At 45.6% G+C, this 22,329-nt stretch overlaps 2 protein-coding genes across 2 annotated transcripts; one reads left to right on the top strand and one right to left on the bottom strand.

Moving 5' to 3' along the window:
• Window positions 1-417: 417 nt before the first annotated feature.
• On the bottom strand, window positions 418-9,378 carry HIF1AN (hypoxia inducible factor 1 subunit alpha inhibitor). The gene is made up of 8 exons (XM_024734863.1): window positions 9,173-9,378; window positions 8,632-8,882; window positions 5,829-5,977; window positions 3,338-3,483; window positions 2,446-2,552; window positions 1,959-2,022; window positions 1,621-1,731; window positions 418-768 (listed from the first exon to the last, which is right to left on the bottom strand). The coding sequence occupies exons 1-8, from the start codon at window positions 9,347-9,349 to the stop codon at window positions 724-726; spliced, it is 1,050 nt and encodes a 349-aa protein (XP_024590631.1). The 5' UTR covers window positions 9,350-9,378; the 3' UTR covers window positions 418-723.
• A 1,639-nt stretch (window positions 9,379-11,017) lies between these two features.
• NDUFB8 (NADH:ubiquinone oxidoreductase subunit B8) lies at window positions 11,018-16,206 on the top strand. Its single transcript, XM_024735033.1, has 5 exons — window positions 11,018-11,162; window positions 11,427-11,553; window positions 13,034-13,133; window positions 13,590-13,745; window positions 16,022-16,206. The coding sequence occupies exons 1-5, from the start codon at window positions 11,078-11,080 to the stop codon at window positions 16,112-16,114; spliced, it is 561 nt and encodes a 186-aa protein (XP_024590801.1). The 5' UTR covers window positions 11,018-11,077; the 3' UTR covers window positions 16,115-16,206.
• The last annotated feature ends 6,123 nt before the right edge of the window (window positions 16,207-22,329 follow it).

Below are 22,329 nucleotides of genomic sequence, written 5' to 3'. Positions count from 1 at the left end.
GTTATGCACAATCCTTGGTTCCTGTGTCCCAAGGCTCTTTTCTGTGTATGGCTTGAGCTTGAAGGTTCAAGTTGGAACCCTGTCTAATTTACTCTCCTAAGAAGCTATTTAGGTTCTCAAAGGCAACCCTCCCCACTCTCCCTCTCCCCATTAGAGTCTCAGTAGCCATTCCCAACAGCCTAGAGCCTCTCTGTGGAAACTGGGAGGGGGCAGACTGACCTCACGGTTAGGATAGTGTGGCCCTGTTGCCCAGATGCAATGGGCGTCCAAGAACATCTCCTCTCTCTCAGGCTGAGGCACTGAGATTGCAGGAGACAGAGCTGAGAGCCAGAGGTGGCATCCTGACCCAGAAGGAGGGAGCAAGGAACAAGTACATACACGCGTGTGCAGGCATACACACGCACACACATCCCAAGGTTGACAGACTAACACACGACATGATGACAACCAGAAGCTGGGGACTCCACACACTGAATGCAGGACTTTAGGGGGCAGAGAGGGAAGGTGCTGGGGCACAGAGGCAAGGGTAAGAAGTCCCTCCGAATGGGAGTGGAGTGCCAACCACCCTGCCTTGCCCCAAACACCTGCCTCCAGGGCCATGGCAAGAGTCCAGTCCATTAAGTGCAGCGTGCAATACTAGCGTTTGGAGTCTCCTGTCCTCATCAATGAAGCGGTGTGGACGGGCTAGCAGTCACCTGGCAGGAGGCCTCGACTCCTGGCAGGCTAGTTGTATCGGCCCTTGATCATTGTGTTCAACAAGGGCCCCACCTGTGAAAAGACATGAGGAGCCAGTCAGAACTGCCTGTCCCCTAGCCCCGGAGCCAGATGAGGTGTGTCTGGAGACATCGATGTCCAGCCAAGGGCAAGGACAAGGCTTCCATTCAATCTTGTAAACCCTCTAACCAACTCTCTTCCTAGCGGTCAACCCAGTATCCTGGAGCATGGCCCTCTCCTCTGGGTCCATCTTGTATTACCTTCCCTCTCACAATACCCTACATTTGTAAGCAGAACCAAACTGACAAACAGAAGGTCAGAGGAGCTAATAATCCCAGACACCCCGAGTGTTTACGTGCATGTTTTGTAAATGTGACTTAAGAATCTTAAGTGATTCTATATCCTGAAAAGATCATTTGTAATCGGGGCTGGTGCGATCTCCCAAGCCCACAGGTGCTCTGAATGCTGAGGCTATCCACAGGACAGAGGTAGGAGCATTACAAATACAGACCTCCCCCATTTACCCAACGGGCCACTGGCACACCTGCATGGGAAGCAGGTCTCAACATTACCTAGAGCAGTCTTGGCACGGCTGGGAGCGTGTGAGTAGATGCTTTACCGCTCGCTTCCCATTCCAAAAGAATCCCCTCGGGGGTCCCCAGCTGGCACACAAGCCCCATGCGGAACATTACTACTAGCATGGAACAGATTATAATTGATCCGCCAGTCAAGCCCAGCTCTCATCAGAAAACAAGGATTTTCTGAACATACCCATAACCTCTATGAAGAAACAGGACAACAGATACTGAAACAGAAGAGCTACAGAGACTGTGACACCAATCCTGACTTTCCCTGGTCACTCTGCCCACTGAGTCACAGGAGAGCCACCTTGGGGCAGCCACATACCTCTTGTGGGTTCCCCAAGGCCTCTCCAAGCATCTTCTCAATGTTTCTCATTATGGCCACTTTCTGATGGGCTTTGAGTGGATATTCAATTCTCTTAGGGGTGGGGGCCCCCTGCAAAGGAAGCAGCAGCTCAGGAAATGTCTTTAGCAGGCTTCAGTGTCACCCACTGTTCCTCGCACCATCCTCCCTTAAGAAACCCAGTTCAACCCCACCCTCTCCAGCTCCCCCAAAGATCTAGGAATCACTTCCAGAGACAGCCAACCTCCCCACCCTGCCCCTAAATAATTTATTACACCTACCTCACCCCACTCCCATCTAGGAAAAAAAACCATATTCACCTTATACCAGAAGTTCACAGTGATGGTAATCCCCCCATTTAGTAATGACTCTATGTGATGCCACCTGCAAGAAAATAAACAGGCTCCTGTTTGCCACCAGTACTTCTCAGAAGGAGGGATCCTCTGAAACTAGGTAGAGTCCTGCTAAGGGATATAATGAAGACAGTATCTTCACACTCATCCTATCAAACACACCCTGGGGCTAGAGGCAGTGGTGTTCACCCTTCAAATACCAAAGAGTCAAGAACAGTTTCTCTAGCCTCAAGCCTCTGGGATCTCTTTGGACTTGAGGAACTGTCATCTTGTCTAGAAACAGTATTGCCATTTCCCCCATGTTCAGTATGCTCATCATCTGGATATGCCAACCTTCCTGTATATCACGTAAGTCCAATCCTGCCACAACTCAAAAGAAGAGACATGGATAAGGCTTTCCAGGGAATGGCAAAGAACGCTCCCTAAAAGCCCCCAGTCCTAGCCCCATCCTCACCAGTACATTGGGATGTAAAGAACATCACCAGGGCCAACCACTGTTTCGTAACCAACCACGTTCTGGAAATTGGGGAACCTCTCGTAGTCAGGATTGTCAAAGTCCACCTGAGAGGTTCAAGAGAAAAAAAAAAATCAGTCAATCACCAAATTTTTATCAGTAACTTTGGTAGTCAAGAAAGATGCCTTAAAAAAGTCTTTAGAATTTATATCCAGAAGACACAACACACATTAAACATACAAAAACTCTCAGAGAATGACCTAAGAAGATGGGCATTGCTGAATGTTAAATGATAAAGAATACTAGGCCTCAGTGCTCCTGAGGTCAGAAGCCAATCATCACAGTTTAAAGGTCAGAAAACCTACTCATGGCCTGCAGATCTGAGGAATTAGGACTCATCCTTCACCCAAACCTTCAGAAATTTTTCCCCAAAAACATATTCTAACCAGCAAAGATTTCTACACGAGGTAGTTAAGCGGTTTTCTCAAGAAAGGAGAGGCGCTCTCTGGTTGGCCACAAAGTCAACCACACACCTCACTGAGATCCAGAAAAGACATTAAGTGACATATCTCAATTCTATTCACCCTTTTTTTTTATCAAAAAGAAGTAGCAACCATGACAAAAGTAAACAATTATTAAATCCAATGGAGACATACACATTTTGTTCCATGAACTTATAATTCAAACAGAATAACCAGAGTCCACCAGCATCAGTGATGGGGTCTGCCCTAAATATATGGGGACCACCACAGGGACCTGGAATATATAAACTACATTGTGAAATTGTCCTGAGTTTGTCCAAACCTGGCATACCTCCACAGAGAAGGGGAAAGACATGCCAGCCTTGGATCTCAAAGGAGTTCTACACCCTCCTCAGACCACACGAGCTCACCTGGCTCTGTCTGTCACATGGATGATGAACAGGATATGGGTAGAGGCACTCAAACTGATCCGGAGGGAACAAAATGCATCGCTTGTAGCCTTTTATCTGAGCAAAGAAGTTCTGTTGCTCATCATAGTGAGCAGGTGTCACATTTCCTGTAGGAAGACAGACATTTTCTTATTCAGAGCAGTAACTCTATTGCACAGGGTGGAACACAGGCCCCAGTGCTGGAGAGAAACCCAGCCTGCCCTCTCAGCAAAGGGTTCCAAATCAAAATTTCAGGCAAGATCAGGGAGACTGTAATTACAACTCTCAATTAGGTACTACACTTTTAATGGGTGATAAGTCTAGTAGCAAACATCACTGGCTAAAAGTTCACCATCAATTAGCAAAGTAGACTTTCTTAAATGATGACTGCTGCCCTTATTGGAAGCAACTGCACATCAAAGTGATACAAGTACGGCAAAATAATACACTCTGCACAGGTACACCCCACTTTTCAAGTTAGCTTTACATCATTTTGCTTTTATAAAAGACCTACATTTGTACCTGTTTTTGCTAACCGAAAGAAATCCAAAGAGGATTTTCATTTTTATGAAAAAAAAAGCAAAAATATCATTCAGTGTTTGTTTTGCAGCGAGTCATCACAGAGGCAGCAAGCACAGGAATTGAGAGTGGCACTGCCAACCTCCTCCCCTGGAAACTACACTCAGCATCAAGCCAGCATCTCAGTATCAAGCCACCATAGCTCTGAACTGTGTCTGTGAGCATCTGTGCTTTATCTCGATTTACTTTGTGCATCCATTAGCAAGATGTGTCCTAAAGTAATTGCTTCTTTGTTTTACATCATCTCGGCTTATACAAGGTTTCACAGGAATGCTCTGCTTTTAGACAGCTGAGGGGAACCTGTACTTGTACTCTTCTTGACTATGGCACGAATTCAAGGGCAGCAAAAAAACGAGAGTTAGAACAACTGAAATGACTGGTATCAGCAACGCATGCATGATCTTCTTTGATGGAGTTAATCAGTCATTTTAAGTTGTACGAATATGTACTTGCTTTGGGTAGCTCTTCTGGAGCTCAAAGATTCTCAACCTCTGCTCCCACTTCATCACACCTGTGGGATTGCAAAACTTCTTTAGATCAACACTGGAGCTGCTGATTCTCACTGAGGGAAGCATATCACATTCCTGAAGAGAGTTGTATACTCTGAATAAGGCAAATTATTTAAAATGCCATCCTGAATTAGTTCTGCCCTAGCGTATGTATGCTCCATCTACTCTTTGTAATGGGGCTGCATCTGATGTTTATCCTTTGCACAATCCTTGAGAGATCAAGGGACCTCTGTAGGGAATGGAGTTTAGAAAACATTCCCCAGGTCTGCCTGGGTGAGCCAAGACAGCTGCTTTCCTAAGTGCAGAGATCCAAATGCATCCTCAGAGGAGACTTGCTCTTTCATCTCTGAGGGATCTGTTTCCCTGCTCTCTACACCACAGGATAGGAAGGCAACATAAAAATTCAGTCAAGTAAACAAGAACTTGCTCCTGGCAGGTCAACCAAGAGTTGGTTTCAAAGGGTCAGGTTAAGGGTCAATTCATAAGTTGCACTGCTGGAAACTTTTATTAACACTGGCAGCAAAAGACCCAAATCTGAAGAAAGGACAATCAAAGGGGAAGAAGAGACTTCAGAGCCTAGTGGTGAATGACAATGAGTAATTACTCTGCTTCCTTGTTCAACCCTATTTACTCATCATTTACTAAGTATCTACTATGGGCCTGGCACTGAGCAAGTGACAGAAATAAAAATAAAGAAAAAAAAAATTAAAAAACAAACAAACAAACAAAAAAAACGAATAAGACAATGACCCTGGCTGGTAAGTAGCTCTCTTTCTCCTGATTGGAGTTTAAAGGTTCTTCTTTTTATTTAAAAAAAAAAAGTATTAATGTATTTGCTTATGTACATGTAAAATCCACTAGCAGGATACACAAGCAACTAATAACATATGGTGCCTCCAGGGAGGGAAGGATACTGAGAGGCTGAGAAATAGAAATGGAAGAGAGATTTATCACTACATACCTATTTACACCTTTTGAATTTAACCCCATTAATGTATTATCTGTTCAAAAGATAAGGTTCAATTTACATTGGAAAAACGTTTCCCTCTTCTACTGGGATAAAAATCTTCTGAATATAGACAGATCCAATAGAAAACAGCAGAATTTTAGAGATCCCTAATATCTAAATATATATACTCACACAGCAACTGAGGAAGGGAATAGGGAACTTTCTTTCTAGAGTACCTGACATAACATACGTTATCTCATTTAATCTTCATAGTTAATTATAAGATATTACTGTGTTCATTTTACAAATTAGGAGACTGAGACTTAAGAACGTTACGTGACTTGTTGAAAGTCATGGAGCGAACAAGTGGTGGGGAAAGGTTTAGAAATCACTTCATACGACCCCAAGCCATGCTGCTTTCTGAAAGATTTCTTACCTTCCATGCCAATAAGCAGCAGGTTAGAGGTCAGCTGCCCCCAGCCACGCTTTCCCTGTTGCTTATTAATCCAGTTCCAGTTAAAACCCAAGAAGTCCATGACAATCTTCCTGCCCACAGTGTCATTGAGTGTTTGCTGCAGATACAACCTATGTTCCCCAAGAAGAAAATCCCATTAGTGCATGTACACACTGTCCCTGGCATGGCCTCTCATACCTGGAAATCCAAACCCAAGCCCATACCAACATCTCCCACAAAGAACAGCTGCAGCCATGGGACTCTCACAGAACTGAATCCTTACCTATCCTTCTCTGAGCTCTGTTCAACACCAAATTTTATACTTTAGAGAAGTGATTCTTAACTTTTTCTGGGTCACAGTATGACTCCTTTAAGAATCCAAGAAAAAAAAAGAATCCAAGCAAGGTTCCCCATAAAAATGCACACATTGAACTTTAATATAATTTCATAGATTTCCTCGAAGCCTACCCACAGACCCTAGAATGATGACTCAGCCTTGTTCCAGAAACTCTCGGGGCGCGAGACATCCCCTTTGGCCCTTGATGGCCATTTCGGCAGCTCATATTATTGTTCACCAAGAACTAGTTCCCTCCCTGTGAGAGAGATTCTTCCTCACCTCCTTGAAGCAAGGCTTGCTTAAATAACTTGCTTTGGCCAATGAGATGTCCACAGAAGTGACTGGTACTACTTCCAAACTGTAATTTTAAGAACCAGTACACACTACCACATCACTTTCCCTCTGCCACAGCAACTGCAAAGTTTCCAATGGCAACTGATGGAGCAATCTGTGTCCCAAAGTGCAAAAGATGATGTTAAGTAGAGTATCCAGGTGACCTGAGATGGACATGTAGCATGAGTGAAAAATAAACCTTCGTTGCTTCAAGTCGCTGAGCCCTGGACTGAAGCCTAGTTTATCTTAACTGATTCAGCCACCTATCTGTAGCAGCCATCTATAGCTGAAGAAAAATACCTCACTAAGCTTTCCACAGACCCAGGGCCCCTAACATGCCTGAGGAAGGTAAGAAGTTACTTAATAGATATGAAAAGCCAAACACACTTGATCAAGCCCCGAAAGAAACATTATTTAGGGGGCAAACGTGAAGAAAAAGAAGTAATGGTCCTGAGAGCATTACTTCAAAAGCTCAAAGGTATCCCAGTGCCTGGAATCACAATGTTTAAGGCAACATTAATTAAAAATCTTGATAAGTTGGAAACAGCTACCTGTCTGGGGACATGGAAACCTCAAGACTCCAATGCAACCTTGGAACGTTCCCCAGAGATTATGATGTACATATGTTCATACAAATATTTCTCAAGTAACTCTGAAAGAGTCAGGAACACTCCCCAAACAGGAATCTAAGCAATTCCTGTGAAACCTTAACAGTAAATCCTCAAAAGAGCTCAAAGAGGATCCTAACACCCTTCACCCTAGAATCATAACAAGCTGTACAATTATACAATAGAGTTGGCTGGCGCTAAAGTCAGCTGATAGGGCAAATCTTGCAAATAGTAAAAAAATTTTCCTTAAATCACCCATAAAGTACAGACTACACTCATAGTTCAGACTTAGGCAAAATGCTCTCACTACAGGAAGCAAGAAACTTAAAGTGACTGAGGAACCAGAGGACTCATGTGTCTTATCTCACACTCATTCCATGCATATGTTCAATCAATAGCTTTACACTCCACAAGCATCATTTAAATCAATCTCTCTTCTCAACACTGGGTGTATGTGTGTGCGCACGCACGCATGCACTGTGGTAAATTTGAGGACATCATGCATGAGATGATTCAACTGAACCAGTCTCTATAAGACATAAAGAACAAATCAACCATAGTTCAGATTCTGGAAACTCTTCCGGTCAAAGTTCCATCATTATGACAATAGCTAAGAGTCAAAAGCCAAAAAAATAAATAAATAAAAAGTATGTTTCAAATCCTTTCACTCTGCCACATACTACTAACAAGAGTCAAGAAGAGAACTGAGGCTGGAGAGTGAAGAAAAGCCCAGGGGTGGGCACCAAATGTGAGACGGAGATAGTCATTCACCATCAAGTACTCAATGACAGCAATTTCCCAGAGGCAACGTTATTCGGTGGGACTGAATGTTGTCTGGGACCTACCTAAGAGGCTCTCTACCTAAGGTAGAGAGAAAGAGTCACTCCCGTGTGTGTGTGTGTGTGTGTGTGTGTGTGTGTGTGTGTGTGTGTGTGTATCTTGTGTTTGCTATCATCAATTCAACGCAACACATCAATATTCTCCCCACCCTCACCTATACAACTTTTTAGCCTGCACTGCCCCCATTCAAATATTTTAGGACAAAGGCTGCAAACCCATAATCTCAGGAAATCTACTAACACATATTTTAAATTGGCCTCTTGCAGCATTTTAAAAAATATGAATTAGCTGCCCACATTTAAAACTCAAAAAGATTTTAAATAAAAATACTGATTTCTGGTTTCTCTTGAAAAAAATCAGAGTATCTGGCAACCCTGGGACTGCACTCCAAAATGGAAACAAGAGTCAAGTAATGACTTCACACTTTGAATAAGGCATATGCCTTCAGCTTCATCATAGCTTTCACCCAAACAACTTCACTCACTTCATTCACCTACCTGACTCTGCTAGGCAAGTGTGACTCTCACTTTATGAAGACAACAAACTTGAGAATCACAGTTCAAGTCTAGTCATTCCATCATTCCTCAAGCTAGAAAACTCATCCTCAGATAAGGAAAGGAAAATAGATGCCCTAGATCCAACGGAAAACCACGACCTGGGAATTTACCTCTCTTCACCTCCTCGCTCCTGAATATCCTGCAGTTTCTCAACAAACTCATGGAATTTCATTTCTTCCCTATTGGACCTCGGCTTAAAGTTCTGGAAATTAGCCATCTTCTTCTCATCATAGTACAAAAACTTGTGGGTGCTGGCACTGTACACAGAGAAGTCTCCATTGCCAATATTTTCTTGCAGGTATTCAAGGTCCCATTTTAGGGCAGGATACACAAGATTTGTGTCGGTCAGCACCACAGGCTCCTAAGTAGAAAAAACAAATGAAGGCGTCCCAAGGAGCTAGTGGGTTCTTGTCCCAAGATTCCAATACTTCCCAACTTCAAAATTACTTCTCCTGTTAACCAGCACGAACCTCGCAAGTCCCATTTTTCCTTGCTTCCCTCTCCATCTCCCCTTAGGCCCTAGTCCACAACCCGGCCTAATCCACAACCCCTCCCTTCCATCACCACTCGCCTTTAACCTCTCCTCCCAATCTGGTCCCTTCCCCCATCCCCCACCCCCCACCCCCTCTTCCACGCGGCCCCGCCCCCTACCTCATTCTCGATGAGCTCCTCCGCCCGGGGGTCGCTCTGACTCAGACGCGGGATGGGCCGGGTCGGGAAGGTATAACTGCGCAGTTGGGACTCATCCCAGGCGGGGCCGGGGGCTTCAGCCTCTTCCCGGGGTTCTCCAGAGCCCGAGGCCGCAGCCTCAGCCGCAGTCGCCGCCATCTCCGCCGCTAGGGACGGCCCCACCGGAAGCGGAAGCTCTGCCTATTCCGGGGAAAACACAACGGAAACCATAGAGCTAGGCTGCGAGAGAGAGAGTTCCAGACACTAAGAACGCGGGGCCGAGCCTTGGGCGAGCGCCTCCTAATGGTAACCTATAGCTCTACACCCTACGCTCCGCCCCCGAAGACCCGAGACTAGACTTTAGTCCCACTGAATAGGGGTGATCATCGGGTTAACCAATTCACAAATTATTGCTGCCTCAGTGTGCCCAGGCCTACACAACAGGCAAAGAAGGAGGTAAGTTTAGTGGGGCATTAAATTTTACACTGATGGATGGGAAGAGACGCAAACTTGACCCACCTAAGGAAGTCAGAAGGAAAAGCAACTGTCCGATAGATAGACGTTGGGTAAAGATTGCTCCGAAAGACTCGGCAAAAGATATATGGCAACTTGAATTCTTTAGAAATCAAAGACGGTTTTCTTTTGCTTGGCACCATTTGATTTTTCTGCCTGTGTCACCATCTTACCTACTTAAAGGCATTTTTGTCTATCTTGACCGAATTAGATCAGTGTTTGCTATTGATTGAATGCAGATGTCGTCCAACCATTCTGAACATCCATTCGATTTTCGTTTACAAGAGGGCAAGTTGCTGTAAAGTAGTTCCCCCCAAATTCATATACTGAATAGTATATATCAGTTTTTATTGCTCTGATATATATTTGGTAATGTCTATAATAATGGATTCTACTCCAAAACAGTGATCACCCTAAAGCTTCCTGGAAATATGTGTATATTTGTACTGTAAATTATTCAAATCATCCTTGTGTAGATAAAATGAACACATATTCATATGCGAACAATAATGCCCCCCCCCAATTCTTTTGTTAGGCTAGTGTTCGCTAATTGTGGTTCGGCTTGAAATGTATTTATCCAAGTCCTAGTAAATCTGAGCGAATTCTAGCAAATCTGAGGTGGGTTCAGATGATAGGATTGGTTTTACGTTTGTTGGGTTGAGGTGACTGGGACATTCGGATGTAAACACGAGACTGAAACTGAAGAACCAGTTTGGGGGAATTCCCTGGTGGTCCAGTGCTTGGGACTCAGAGCTTTCACCGCCAAGGGCGCGGATTCAATCCCTGGTCGAGGAACTGGGATCCCGCAAGCCGCGCGGCCAAAATAAAACAACAAAAAAAGAATCAATTCGGGGCCAATTTGTGTGTTGCACCGTGCATCTAACTGAAGGAGATAACTAATTTGGAAAACAAAACAAGAACAAACAAGACCAAGGGCTGAATTTGAAGAATGATCACGTTTGGGGATGGAAGGAGGAACTGCCAGCGAAGGAGAGGAAAAAGGCAAGCAGTCAGAAAAGAGACTGACAGGCTCCTTTTACTTGTACCGGTCCTGGGGTAGGTGGGTCAGCTGTCCACCTGAGATGCTCAGGTTCTGAGTGCCCGTTATCCCCGGATGCGTCTAAGTCAGCTGAGGTAGAAAAGGGACATAACGATCTGAAATGTCAAAGCAGTGACCTGCTTGTTTTTCTCTCCTTCCCGCTTTCCCTCTCTGCCTCTATCCAACCGCTCATCTTCCCTCTGGCTTCCTAGCACCGTTTAAGCCCCGCCCTTATTGAACCTTTAAGACTTTTCTCCCTTGTAGCGTTTGGCCCGGCTCGGCCGCCGTGACAAGGTCTTTGCGCATGTGCGGGGTGAAACGAGAAGAAGGTGAAGATGGCGGCAGCCAGGGCGGGTGTTTTGGGAGTCCGATGGCTGCAAAGGGCATCCCGAAACATGGTGCCGATGGGTGCACGGACAGGTCCGCGAGAACGGGCGAGGCCTCAGTGTGGGAGAGGGGTGCCTGAGGTTTGGTATGTCGGACGGAGGGTGGGTATTGTGGATACCGCGGCGGGCGAGTCCGGGCAAGGGCAGAGGTGGAGTTGGTGTATTCAGAAAAACAGGTGGAGGGTCTGTTCGTCCCTCGAAGCCTCGGGCTCCGGTGTCTGCAGCCACCGCAGCTTGAAGCCTTCAGAGTGGAAGGAGGAATGGGGTCGCTTCTGACGTGCCCTCATCTGCTCTCCAGCCTCCCACATTACCAAGGACATGCTCCCGGGACCCTATCCCAGGACCCCAGAAGAACGGGCTGCCGCAGCCAAGAAGTATAATATGCGGGTGGAAGACTACGAGCCGTACCCAGATGATGGCATGGGGTGAGATAGGGTCTGCTCGCACCTGGGTAGTGATGGGAGAAGTTCGGCTGGGTTGGGTAGCTCAACTCTGACCCTTTTCCCCGAACCTTTTCGTGACCCCTCAGAGTCAACGGTGTGGGCGCTTTTCTCCGTGGAGGGAGGTGGGAGGGGATGGGTGAGCAGCTGCAGCCGAGAGGACTTCAATTTTCTCCTTGGCTCAGGCTGTTTCCTCAAATGAAGAAGCTGAGGTTTTAATAGCTCCCTTGAGGACCCCTGAATAGCAGGAACCTTCTTTGGCTCCATCCAGAGCGCAAGGTTTCATTTAGATTGAGCATCTGCTGGGCTCAGGTGCTGTCATCCAGGCACGTGACCAGGCTTGAGCTGGATTCCTGTCATGAGAACCGTATTTGTAGATGGAGTACTCTATATCATGTATATCTCTCTTTTAAGAAATATTTTGCTGTTAGCACTGTGGAAGTCGTAGTAACTTTAAAGCAGATTAAATAGCCAACTCCCTTAACTCCAGTTGATGGTTTTGCCCCCGCACCCCCGTAACATACCTGTGGTTAATTGTCTGAGTTGATTACCATCACCCTCATTTTCTGTCCTAGCATCACTCTTTCAGCCGTGGTTTCAGCAGCTCCTATTCGTCTTGTTTCCAATCACTTTCTGTGACACATGTCTAGTTGTCATCATTTCCTATGTCTTTTATTGTGTTGTGGACAAGAGCAGCCTCGGTAGCAGTCTGTATAAGTTGAACCTGCTTTTGTTGGGGAAAAATCCAGCTTATCATGAAGACCCATGAGGTGTTTGAGACTTGGAGTTGTATGTCAACTCTGTGGTTGAGAAACACAGTTGCTATGAAAAGTGCTTTTCTAATCTGTACCCTTTTGTTTTTATTCCAATTAACTGGGCGATCTTAGGTTCAGACTCTAAACTTCAGTTTCTTTTTCTGTCTAATGGGGGAAACAGTGATTGATTGTTAAATTCCCTTCCAGCACTAACATTATAACATTGCATGACTTTTCTTCTTTCTGTTGAAAGAAGATAAGAAAAGCTTACATACGTTAAAATGTTTCAGAGTTTGACATAAATTTTTAATGAAAATTTGTGGACTTCCTCAGTTATTCTGTGCTTAGTGAGTAAAAATTGAGATTTTTTTTCACTTATCAAATAACATTTTATTTTATTAATGATAAATTTGGTATTGGAAGGCATTCAGGAAAATGGATCTCTTTTATACCGTTTGTAGGAATATAAACTGGCACAGTCTTTTGGGGGGAAATTTGGGATATTTACCAGTGGCCCTTTAACTCAGCATTTCTCAATATGTACACCTCAGGGAAAAAAATTGAGATCTTGATTTGAAGGTCAGTTCCCCTGTCCTTAGGGGAGGCAGTTATCTCTGTCACTTGGTTTTTCATCTCTGAGATGAGGAGACTGTGAATTGTCTGAGTGAGGCTGCTCAGAGTCCTGTCCAGAAGTTCTTGCTGTCTCTCAGGTATGGTGACTATCCAAAGCTCCCTGACCGCTCACAGCAGGAGAGGGATCCATGGTATGACTGGGACCACCCAGAGCTGCGATTGAACTGGGGTGAACCGGTGAGAGAACCATATCCCATTTCACCTTCCTTCCTTTTCCCTCCCTATGTCTTCTGTAGCTCAAATGGCACTTTTCTGCCCAAGCAACACTAAAGTTTTTCTGCCCAAGGAAGCGAGGTCCAGCAATCTGAGATCTGATGTTCCCTGTGTGGTGTGTGGAATGGGATGTCTGGGAGTAATCAAAGCTCTGTATTGTAAGAGTCAAAGCTCTGTATTGTAAGAGTCGTGAACTTCTATGATTGAGCTGTCTCTGGTCAGCAGAACCTAGACATAAGCCAGCCTCCAGTCCTGCGGGCCACAGTATCTCAGATGTGGCTCTCAGAATATTGCCCAGGACAGTAGAATGCCTTTGCAGTAGAATGCCTTTCAAGCCTTCTATGAGGCTCTAATCACTCTGGACTGCATGCCTTTTGCAGGAAGAGCAGAATGTGACAGTGATCTGCCTTTTTGTCTCAGATGCACTGGGACCTAGACATGTATATCAGGAACCGTGTGGACACATCCCCCACTCCTGTTTCTTGGAATCTCATGTGTAAGCACCTCTTCGGCTTCGTGGCCTTCATGCTGTTCATGTTTTGGGTGGGGGAGACTTACCCCACCTACCAGCCTGTGGTGAGTATCTAAGAAGTGCTCCCTCAGCCACACTTACTTAGCCTTGTTTCCTGAGGGAATGAAGTCTCTGGAGTAGGGATCCAGCCAATACCAAGCTTGACTTCCTGGTAAGGCCTATAGAGGGTCTTACCCACTGGCCTGGTACAAGTACCAGAGCATTGCTCCTGCCTGCATCTTGGATCAGTCTGAGTGAGAAGAAACTGTAGGACTAGGTGAGGAATGAGAATGGAGAAGCCAGCTAGTCTTTAGAGTTGCCATTTTGGGAACTGTACTTAACAATAATATTTCAGCAAGTGATCTTTTAAGGTAGAGTCAAGGAATCTCGAGTTGAAAGCTTATCCTTTGTTGGTGTGAAGGGCACTTCCTGTAGGGTACTGGAAGCAATTAAATGTTTACTGCAAGCATGGACAGTTAGATTTTAGAGAATGTAAAGGACATAGAAAATATACTGTCTGTAGAAAACAGACTTGTGGTTGCTAAGGGGGGTAGGGGAGGTATGGATTGGGAGTTTGGGATTAGCAGATGCAAACTAGTATAAATAGAATGGATAAACAACAAGGTCCTACTGTACAGCACAGGGAACTATATTCAGTATCCTGTGATAAACCATAATTGAAAAGAATATGAAAAAGAATGTATATATATGTATAACTGAATCACTTTGCTGTACAGCAGAAATTAACAAACAATGTAAACCAACTATACGTAAATAAATTTAAAAAAAGAAAGAAAATATACTGTCTAGCTTTAAGGACATTTAATTTGGATAAGAAGAAAATTTAGATATATGACATGAGCAACATTGGAACATACATGTAGGAATTTGGCACAGTTTTTGTGTATATATGTGTGTAGTGAATGTGTATGCTGGGGGTATCAGGTGCTATTAAGGAGAAGGATTATGCTATATGCTAAAATATATATATTTTAGATGGTGGGGAGAAGTTGAAGAGAACATTTGGGGCAAGAGAAAATAGAATAAAGGAAGAGGACAGTGAGTTAGCTGGAGTGGAATAGGCTTATAAATAGTTCCTAGATAACCAGCTGCATTGGTTACCTGGAGAGCTACTAAAAATTCAGATTCCTGAGCTCTACTGCTTGGAGAGCCTAATTCAGTAATTCCAGAATGGGGTTCTAGAATCAATATTTAACAAGGTCCCAGGTAATTCTGATGTCCTGGGAAATCAGTTGTCGAAGCTGTGTTAAAAAAAAATATGGTGAAGTGAGTTTGATCAGTTAGGTTGCGTGGCTAAGGGATCTGGACTTGATGGTATAGTAATACACTAATTCAGTAAATATTTATGAAGCCCCTATCATGCACCAGGTACAGAAGGTGCTAAGGGTTGGGGGTACAGGGATGACTTGGTCTGCCTCTAGGCAGCAGGGAGCCATGTTGGGTTTCTGAACAGAAGAATGCCAAATGAAGCCTAGGTTTTTAGGAAGATTAATTTGGGAGTAGTCTACAGGATAGATTGTGAGGAAAGGAACTGAAAGCAGGAGGCTGGCGTGTTTGCAGTTGGCTGCACAGTGCTACCTGTGCTGAGATAATCAATGTCCTAACGGTAGCGTGTGTGTCTGTGTGCACTGACACAAGCCTTCCTACCAAGCCCCCAGGGGCCCCAGGCTGGAGAGTGCACATAGGGCTGGTGTGAGCGCTAACTTCACTTCAGGAGAACAAGAAACACAGTGTGGCTCTTCCATTTTTCAGTTCTGTAAGCACATCACCCTTTTCTCCTCCGCTTGAGCTGTGTTCTCTGACAGCTGTTTGTTGGTAAAGCCAGCAGCCCCTAAAGCACGTCCAAGCCGTGTCTCCTCTGTGCTTTCCCCCACTGTTGCTCCTACACGCCTCATTTGCTAGGCCACTTTAGTGGTGGAACCATTAGAGGCTGAGTGACTTAAAGGAGATTGAGTCTGTCTCGACCCGAGAGAGAGTGGGATGGATGGATGCATCGTCTCATTTAGAAAGCTATCCCTCACACTCTCCCTTTCTCTTTCTCCTTTCTCCCTCTCCCTCCCTCCCTCCCTCTCTCTCTCACTCTCACTCACACACACACAAACAGTGTAGGCACCACTTCTCTTACAATCTAGGCTTTCTCTCTGCCTTGGGCTGAGCAGGGAAGAGGAGTGCTGTCCCTGCTGTTCTAGCCCAGCTGGGTCTGACCAAAGGCTACCGTGTACCCATTTACTGTGTGCGATTCTTCACTCAGAGTGGGGTGTAGCCAGGTATTGGCTACATAGATATATGTTGTTCTTGCTGACCTGTGTTTTTTTCTTAGGGACCAAAGCAGTATCCTTACAATAATCTGTACCTGGAACGAGGTGGCGATCCCAACAAAGAACCTGAGCCGGTGGTTCACTATGAGATCTGAGGAGGCTTCGTGGGCTTTGCGCCCCCTAACTGACTCCCTCAATCCTAGAGATTTTACCTTAATGAAATCGCTAATAAAACTTAGTACTGTGGTATCTGTGCCTCATTTCCCCAGGAATAGCCATTGCTTAAGCACAAGAAGATGTTGATTTGCTAATTTCACTGGGAAAAGTAGTTGAGGGTTCCAGTTGTACAGCAGGTGGTAAGGGTAGCTCCTTTCCCCATCTACAGGGTTGTGGAAGAAGGAAGATATGTTCCTGACTTCACAAGTTGGAACAAGATTTATTTCCCATAAAAAACCTTTTTAATAATAAGTGGTTAGCTAAAAAACAATACTCTAACATGTTTCAAGTATATTATAGGATAAATAGGTGTTTTGGGACTGGCCTAGGGCTGTGATTGCCTCTAATCTTATATCTCTTATAAGAATATGTATTTGGGACTTCCTTGGTGGCGCAGTGGTTAAGAATCCACCTGCATGGTTAAGAATCCACCTGCCAATGCACGCACAGGACACGGGTTTGAGCCCTTGTCTGGGAAGATCCCACATACCACGGAGCAACTAAGCCTGTGCGCCACAACTACTGAGCCTGCACTCTAGAGCTCGTGAGCCACAACTACTGAGACCGTGTGTCACAACTACGGAAGCCCATGCACCTAGAGTCCGTGCTCTGCAACAAGAGAAGCCACCGTGATGAGAAGCCTGCACACCACAATGAAGAGTAGCCCCCGCTCGCCGCAACTAGAGAAAGCCCGCGTGCAGCAATGAAGACCCAGCGCAGCCAAAAATAATTAATTTTTTAAAAAGTATGTATTTATTAAAAAAACAACATTGTAAATCAACTATACTTCAATTAAAAAAAAGAAAGAATATGTATTTATTCCAAAGCAACTTCTGAATCCTAGACTCTTATAAATTGATAAATTGACATTACTTATGTTTATTAAATAGAGGATAGTCATTGACTTATTACTGAACCTATACATGGCTTTCACTACCTTAATGATTCATCCAAGCTCCTATAACAGCCTTAGAAAGAGAAAAACCATGTTTCTGAGGGTCTGTTTCCTTTTTTTTTTAAATGAAGTGTTTTTTTTCAATTTATTTTTGGCTGTGTTGGGTCTTTGTTGCTGTGCGTGGGCTTTCTCTAGTTCTGGTGAGTGGGGGCTACTCTTTGTTGCGGTGTGTGGGCTTCTCATTGTGGTGGCTTCTGTTGCTGGCCCCGGCCCAGCCACTCCGCGGCATGTGGGATCTTCCCGGACTGGGGCACGAACCCGCGTCCCCTGCATCGGCAGGCGGACTCTCAACCACTGCGCCACCAGGGAAGCCCTGGCAGGCTGATTCTTAACCACTGGGCCACCAGGGAGGCCCTGAGGGTCTATTTCAATGCATCTGTTTAAAAGAGAACCAATTTATGTTCTTTTCTTCCCTTTAGGGACATTTTCTTAAATTACAATGATATTGCCTGAAAACCTGTCTCATAAAAAAGCATACATTCAATGTGATCTGTAGAAGCAAGTCCATTCATGCTAGATAAGGGGTCCTTTAGTGGTATTCAGGCAGTGAAAGACCTTTATGATATCAGGGAGTGGGTACTTCTACTGAAATGCCTCTCTTAGAAGGTCTACACTGATTTTTTTTTTTTTTTTTTTTTTTTTGCGGTACACGTTCCTCTCACTGCTGTGGCCTCTCCCGTCGCGGAGCACAGGCTCCGGACGCGCAGGCCCAACGGCCATGGCTCACGGGCCCAGCCGCTACGCGGCACGTGGGATACCCCCGGACCGGGGCACGAACCCGCGTCCCCTGCATCGGCAGGCAGACTCCCAACCACTGCGCCACCAGGGAAGCCCCTCCACTGCTTTTTATATGTTTTCATTCTCTGTACTTGAGAGCATTTGATAATTATTTAACAAACGTCTGTCTGCCTAATATATATCAGACACTGATAGGTCCTGGGGATATAAAGTTGAACAAGAAAATAATTGCCTTCAAAAAGTTACCTAGAAGAGAAAACTGTCATTTGTAAAACGAGGTGAAAAGAATTTCAAAGTGTCTGAGTTGAGAGAAGGGTGCACTTTTTTACTTTACTTTTTTTGTTTGTTTGTTTTAATCATGTTCTACTTGAAACTGTGACCTTATGCCTTTGGTTCAGATTTCTTTCAGAGCACTCCAGTGACACCTTGGCCTCATTCCCTACTTCGAGGTGTTGCCTGAAGTTCAGTTTTCAACCCTGTTTCTCATCCACTGTTGTGCTAAGAAGTTCAAGAAATACTTAGTACGTAGAGTGGGCAGGCACCACCAATGCCCTAAATTCTTTTCTGTCCTGAGTTCAAAACTCCCATGTCCACGTGAAAAGGAAATCTAGAGCTGTGTCACAGTGACTTGGGGCCACATCATAAGTCATAAGATAACCAGCTCACCATCTTTGGGGGTATATCAGGCTGGAATATGGTGGTAGAATTCATGCATTAAATTAAAAATTTAAATAAAATAACTTAGGTCTAAGATCTTCAGCTGCCTACAGAACATTTTATTTGGAAATGCCATAATTCCGTCAATCAATATAAAAAATATATATGATCACCCCCCCCTCCAACTTTTTATCAGTCACAAGAGCCTGTCCAGCTTTCTTTTACAATCATTGCCACTATGTTAATCCAGGCTTTCATCACCTGGTACCTGGATTGTTCTCTTAGTCTAATTTGATCCCCTGCCTCCAGCTCTGTTCTCTGTGCATGGTGATCCATACTGCTAGTCTGATGTAATCTTATTGCATATTTGCCCATAATTTTCAGTAACCCAATTACCTGCAGAGTTGAATTGGTATTCCACAATCTGAATCCAGCCCACTCCCCCAGCTGTAGTCCCTTTCATTCATGGTATGGGAAACACCAGGGCGCTATTAGCCGGTTGGGCCCCTTCCTCCTCGCTGGGAGTCCACCTATCTTCTTGAAACCCCAACGTATGACACCTGTCTCGTCCCTGAAACCTTCCAGGAAGCCCCTGGTACCTTGCGCCCCGCCCATCTATAGCTTTTAATTAGTTCAGCCACCGGTTGGGGGCACCAGTTGTTGCTGGGCTGCAGAAAGTCACTCACCGCTCTTTATGGCCTAGATTGCTTTTTACCTTTTCAACTAAGTGGATTCCACTGAGAGCACCTGGAGCTAGGTCCGGGTCTTCTCCGCTTCAATAAGTAAATAATGAGTTATTTTCCCTTTTCAGAGGCTCCCCGCGGAGCCTGACTCAAATTGAATAGACCAGAACTTACTGGTCGCGGGATCTGACCCACTGTGCAATCACAGGACAGGTGAGGGAAGCCCGATTAAAAGCTATAATCCTATTAGGGAACGTTGTCCGTGGGTCAGCGGGGTGCTGGGCCCTGCGCCTGGCGGCGCGTGTGGGAGGTGGGGCCTGCGGGCCAGGACTACTTTTGGCCCTCCGCAGCCGCCATCCACAGCGCCCCGCTGAGGTCCGAAGCCCTGAGAGAAGACCGGCTCCGGCTCCGGCTCCGGCTCCTGCTACGCCGCGCCAGACCCCTGGCCTGGGCTCTCTGCGCAGGTTGGTTTTCCCCGCCTGTACGGGGCCGCTGAGAGGGGAGGCCGTGCCGGGGACCCCGAGCGCCTCCCTTCTCTCGGGAGGGTGCCGGGGCGCGCTCGCCCTCCGCTGGCACTGCGGCCCGCCCCGCTCCCGGGGCTCCTGCCGGTGTGCCTCTCAGGGGACCCTACGACGCCTGCCCTGCTCTCGGCCGCACTCGGCTCGTTCTCCCTGCCGCGCCTGGGTGCCTCAGCCCGAAGACGGTCTCTCTCCAGCGCTGCCCTGGCGCCTCCCCCATGAGCCCTGGACCCTGACCTGGCCTGGGCCCAGTGTCGGCAACGGGTCTCTGCGTCTGGCTTGGGCGGGAAGGCTTGTCAGTGCTGACGCCGGCGCGCCGCGGGGGAGGCCGTCCATCCTCCGGAGGGACTGGGCAGCCAAGGGTAGCTGGCGTCCTCTTTCACTGCACGAACGTGTCCAGCTCTTGGTTGAGTGGTCATAGCTCTCCCACTTTTAACGCCCCCGGCCCCCGGCATTCTGACCGCAGCGGGGACCTTTTTTGTGAACAGATGTCTTTGAACAAAGTGGATTAAAAGCCCATCTTCCCAATTTGTAGGCTGGGGTTTAAACACTTCTTGGAGTTTAGACTGGTATAATGGTTAAAAGCACTGGGCTCTGGAGGCTGTTGGTGTGCACGGCTTGGTCTAGCCAGTTTTCTTCTCTGTAAAATGCGGATAGTATCTGTACTGACCGCCCAGAACCATTGTGAGAATTAAATGAGATGCATGTCAAGTGCACACGGCTAATTGCAGCTCCCGCTTAAGAGACCTTTCTCCAGAAACGTGAAAATGGTATTGACCAGCAGGTGGCACTGGTGACCGTGTAGTATGATGTACAATCTTGCCCGAATATTCCTCAAGTGTTCAGAGGTCCCCGGGAAATCTCGGCTGAGTTGGCAGCCTTAAATTTTCTTTAAGCTGGAGAGTACATTTGATATTATTAAGTAATAAAACTTTTGTTTTGGTAGGTCAAGACTAACCTGGCTGTGGCTTGCTCAAGCAGGTCACAGTGGGTCCCAAGTTTACTCCATCAAGTTCAGTGTTAACTTTTTTTTTTTTTTAACTTCCCTGCCGCTTTAGCCTGTTGGGATGGCACCTTGAGTATGTGTTAGAATTGGTTTGGAAACTACCGAGTTAAAATAGATGTCTGCATTCATTCATAAAGTATTATCGAGCACTTACTATGTGCCAGACATTGTTCTGACGCTAGTTATAACATGGAGAACAAAGCAGACACAGTGCTAGCTCTCATGGAGTTTACTTATTAGTGGACAATGTAGATGTAAATAAATATATAATTATAGATTGCTAAGAAGAAAAAAAGGAGTCTGTTTTTGATTGGGTGGATGACCTCATTGAGGTAAGAAGCTGAGCCCTGAAAGATGTGATAAGGAACCAGTCATGCAGAGAACGAAACAAAAAGCCATCAAAGTATAGCAAACAGAATTTACAAAGCTCTAAAGTGGGGAAACGCCAGGAAATGAAAAAAGGCTAGTGCATATGTAGCACAATAAGTAAGGGGGAGAGTAGGAAGAGATGAAGTTGAAGTGGTAGGCTAGAGCCTTTGAGCAGGGATCAAAGGGGTTCGCATTTTATTCTGAGTGTGATAGAAGCCACTGAAAAATTTTAAGTGTGGAATGCCAAAATCCAATTTTTGATTAAAAAGTTTACTCCTGCTGCTATGCAGAGAATGAATTGGGTGACAGGGATGAGTAGCAGGGAGAAGACCAGTAATCTAGGTGATAGATGATAGTATCTTCAAATAGAGCAGTGGTGAAGATGGAGAAAAATAGACAGATTAAGGTATATTTTGGAGGCAAAATTTGGAAGACTTAATGATGGATTAGAAGGGAATAAGGGCGAAGGAGGGATCTACTGTGATTTTCAGGTTTGGGGGTTAAGCAGTTGTCTGGGTGGTGGTACCATTTGCTGAAATGAAGAGAACTGAAGGAAGAACAGATGGGTGGACGAGATGGGGGAATAGAGAATTCCGTTTTAAATAGACTAACTTTTAGGTATCTTTACTATATTCAAGTAGAAATATTTGATTAGCAGTTGTATATAAGAACTTGTAGCTCAGAGGAGAGGTTTGTATTGCCGATATAAATTTGGGAGTCATCGACATATGGATAATGTTTAAAACCAAGGGATTGGGGCTTCCCTGGTGGCGCAGTGGTTGAGAGTCCGTCTGCCGATGCAGGGGACGCGGGTTCGTGCCCCGGTCTGGGAAGATCCCACGTGCTGCGGAGCGGCTAGGCCCGTGAGCCATAGCCGCTGAGCCTGCGCGTCCGGAGCCTGTGCTCCGCAACGGGAGAGGCCACAACAGTGAGAGGCCCGCGTACCGCAAAAAAAAAAAAAAAAAAAAACCAAGGGATTGGCTAGGGTCACTGAGAGATTATTTGGTTTGATGGTTATCATCACCCTCGGGCCTGTGGCAACTAGTGTATTTGAATATCTTTTAGGGTTTAAAGCATTAGATTTCAGTAACTGGGAAAATGAACTGTCATTACAGATCTGCAGACGGTCATGTATTTGTTACCCTGTGTTGCCCCAAAATGCCCCATTCTTTGGTGGTGAGAGAGAAACAAGCTCATGTCCACAGGTGTTCCCCTTGATCTGGCCCTT

The sequence above is a fragment of the Neophocaena asiaeorientalis genome, unplaced genomic scaffold, assembly GCF_003031525.2.
Source record: "Neophocaena asiaeorientalis asiaeorientalis breed wild unplaced genomic scaffold, Neophocaena_asiaeorientalis_V1.1 scaffold240, whole genome shotgun sequence".
NCBI classification, from domain to species: domain Eukaryota; kingdom Metazoa; phylum Chordata; class Mammalia; order Artiodactyla; family Phocoenidae; genus Neophocaena; species Neophocaena asiaeorientalis.
The sequence above is the reverse complement of the archived record's forward strand: the minus strand, read 5'-3'. Positions and strand labels throughout refer to the sequence as shown.

Excerpts from the sequence above, each read along its gene's own strand:
- HIF1AN (XM_024734863.1), bottom strand. The coding sequence starts at position 9,349 with ATGGCGGCGACTGCGGCTGAGGCTGCGGCCTCGGGCTCTGGAGAACCC. Across the intron at positions 5,978-8,631 it reads GAGCGAGGAGGTGAAGAGAG|GTTGTATCTGCAGCAAACAC; the intron begins GTAAATTCCCAG and ends TGGGGAACATAG. Across the intron at positions 1,732-1,958 it reads CTGTGAACTTCTGGTATAAG|GGGGCCCCCACCCCTAAGAG; the intron begins GTGAATATGGTT and ends CTTCCTTTGCAG.
- NDUFB8 (XM_024735033.1), top strand. The coding sequence starts at position 11,078 with ATGGCGGCAGCCAGGGCGGGTGTTTTGGGAGTCCGATGGCTGCAAAGG. Across the intron at positions 13,134-13,589 it reads GATTGAACTGGGGTGAACCG|ATGCACTGGGACCTAGACAT; the intron begins GTGAGAGAACCA and ends TTTTTGTCTCAG. Across the intron at positions 13,746-16,021 it reads ACCCCACCTACCAGCCTGTG|GGACCAAAGCAGTATCCTTA; the intron begins GTGAGTATCTAA and ends TTTTTTTCTTAG.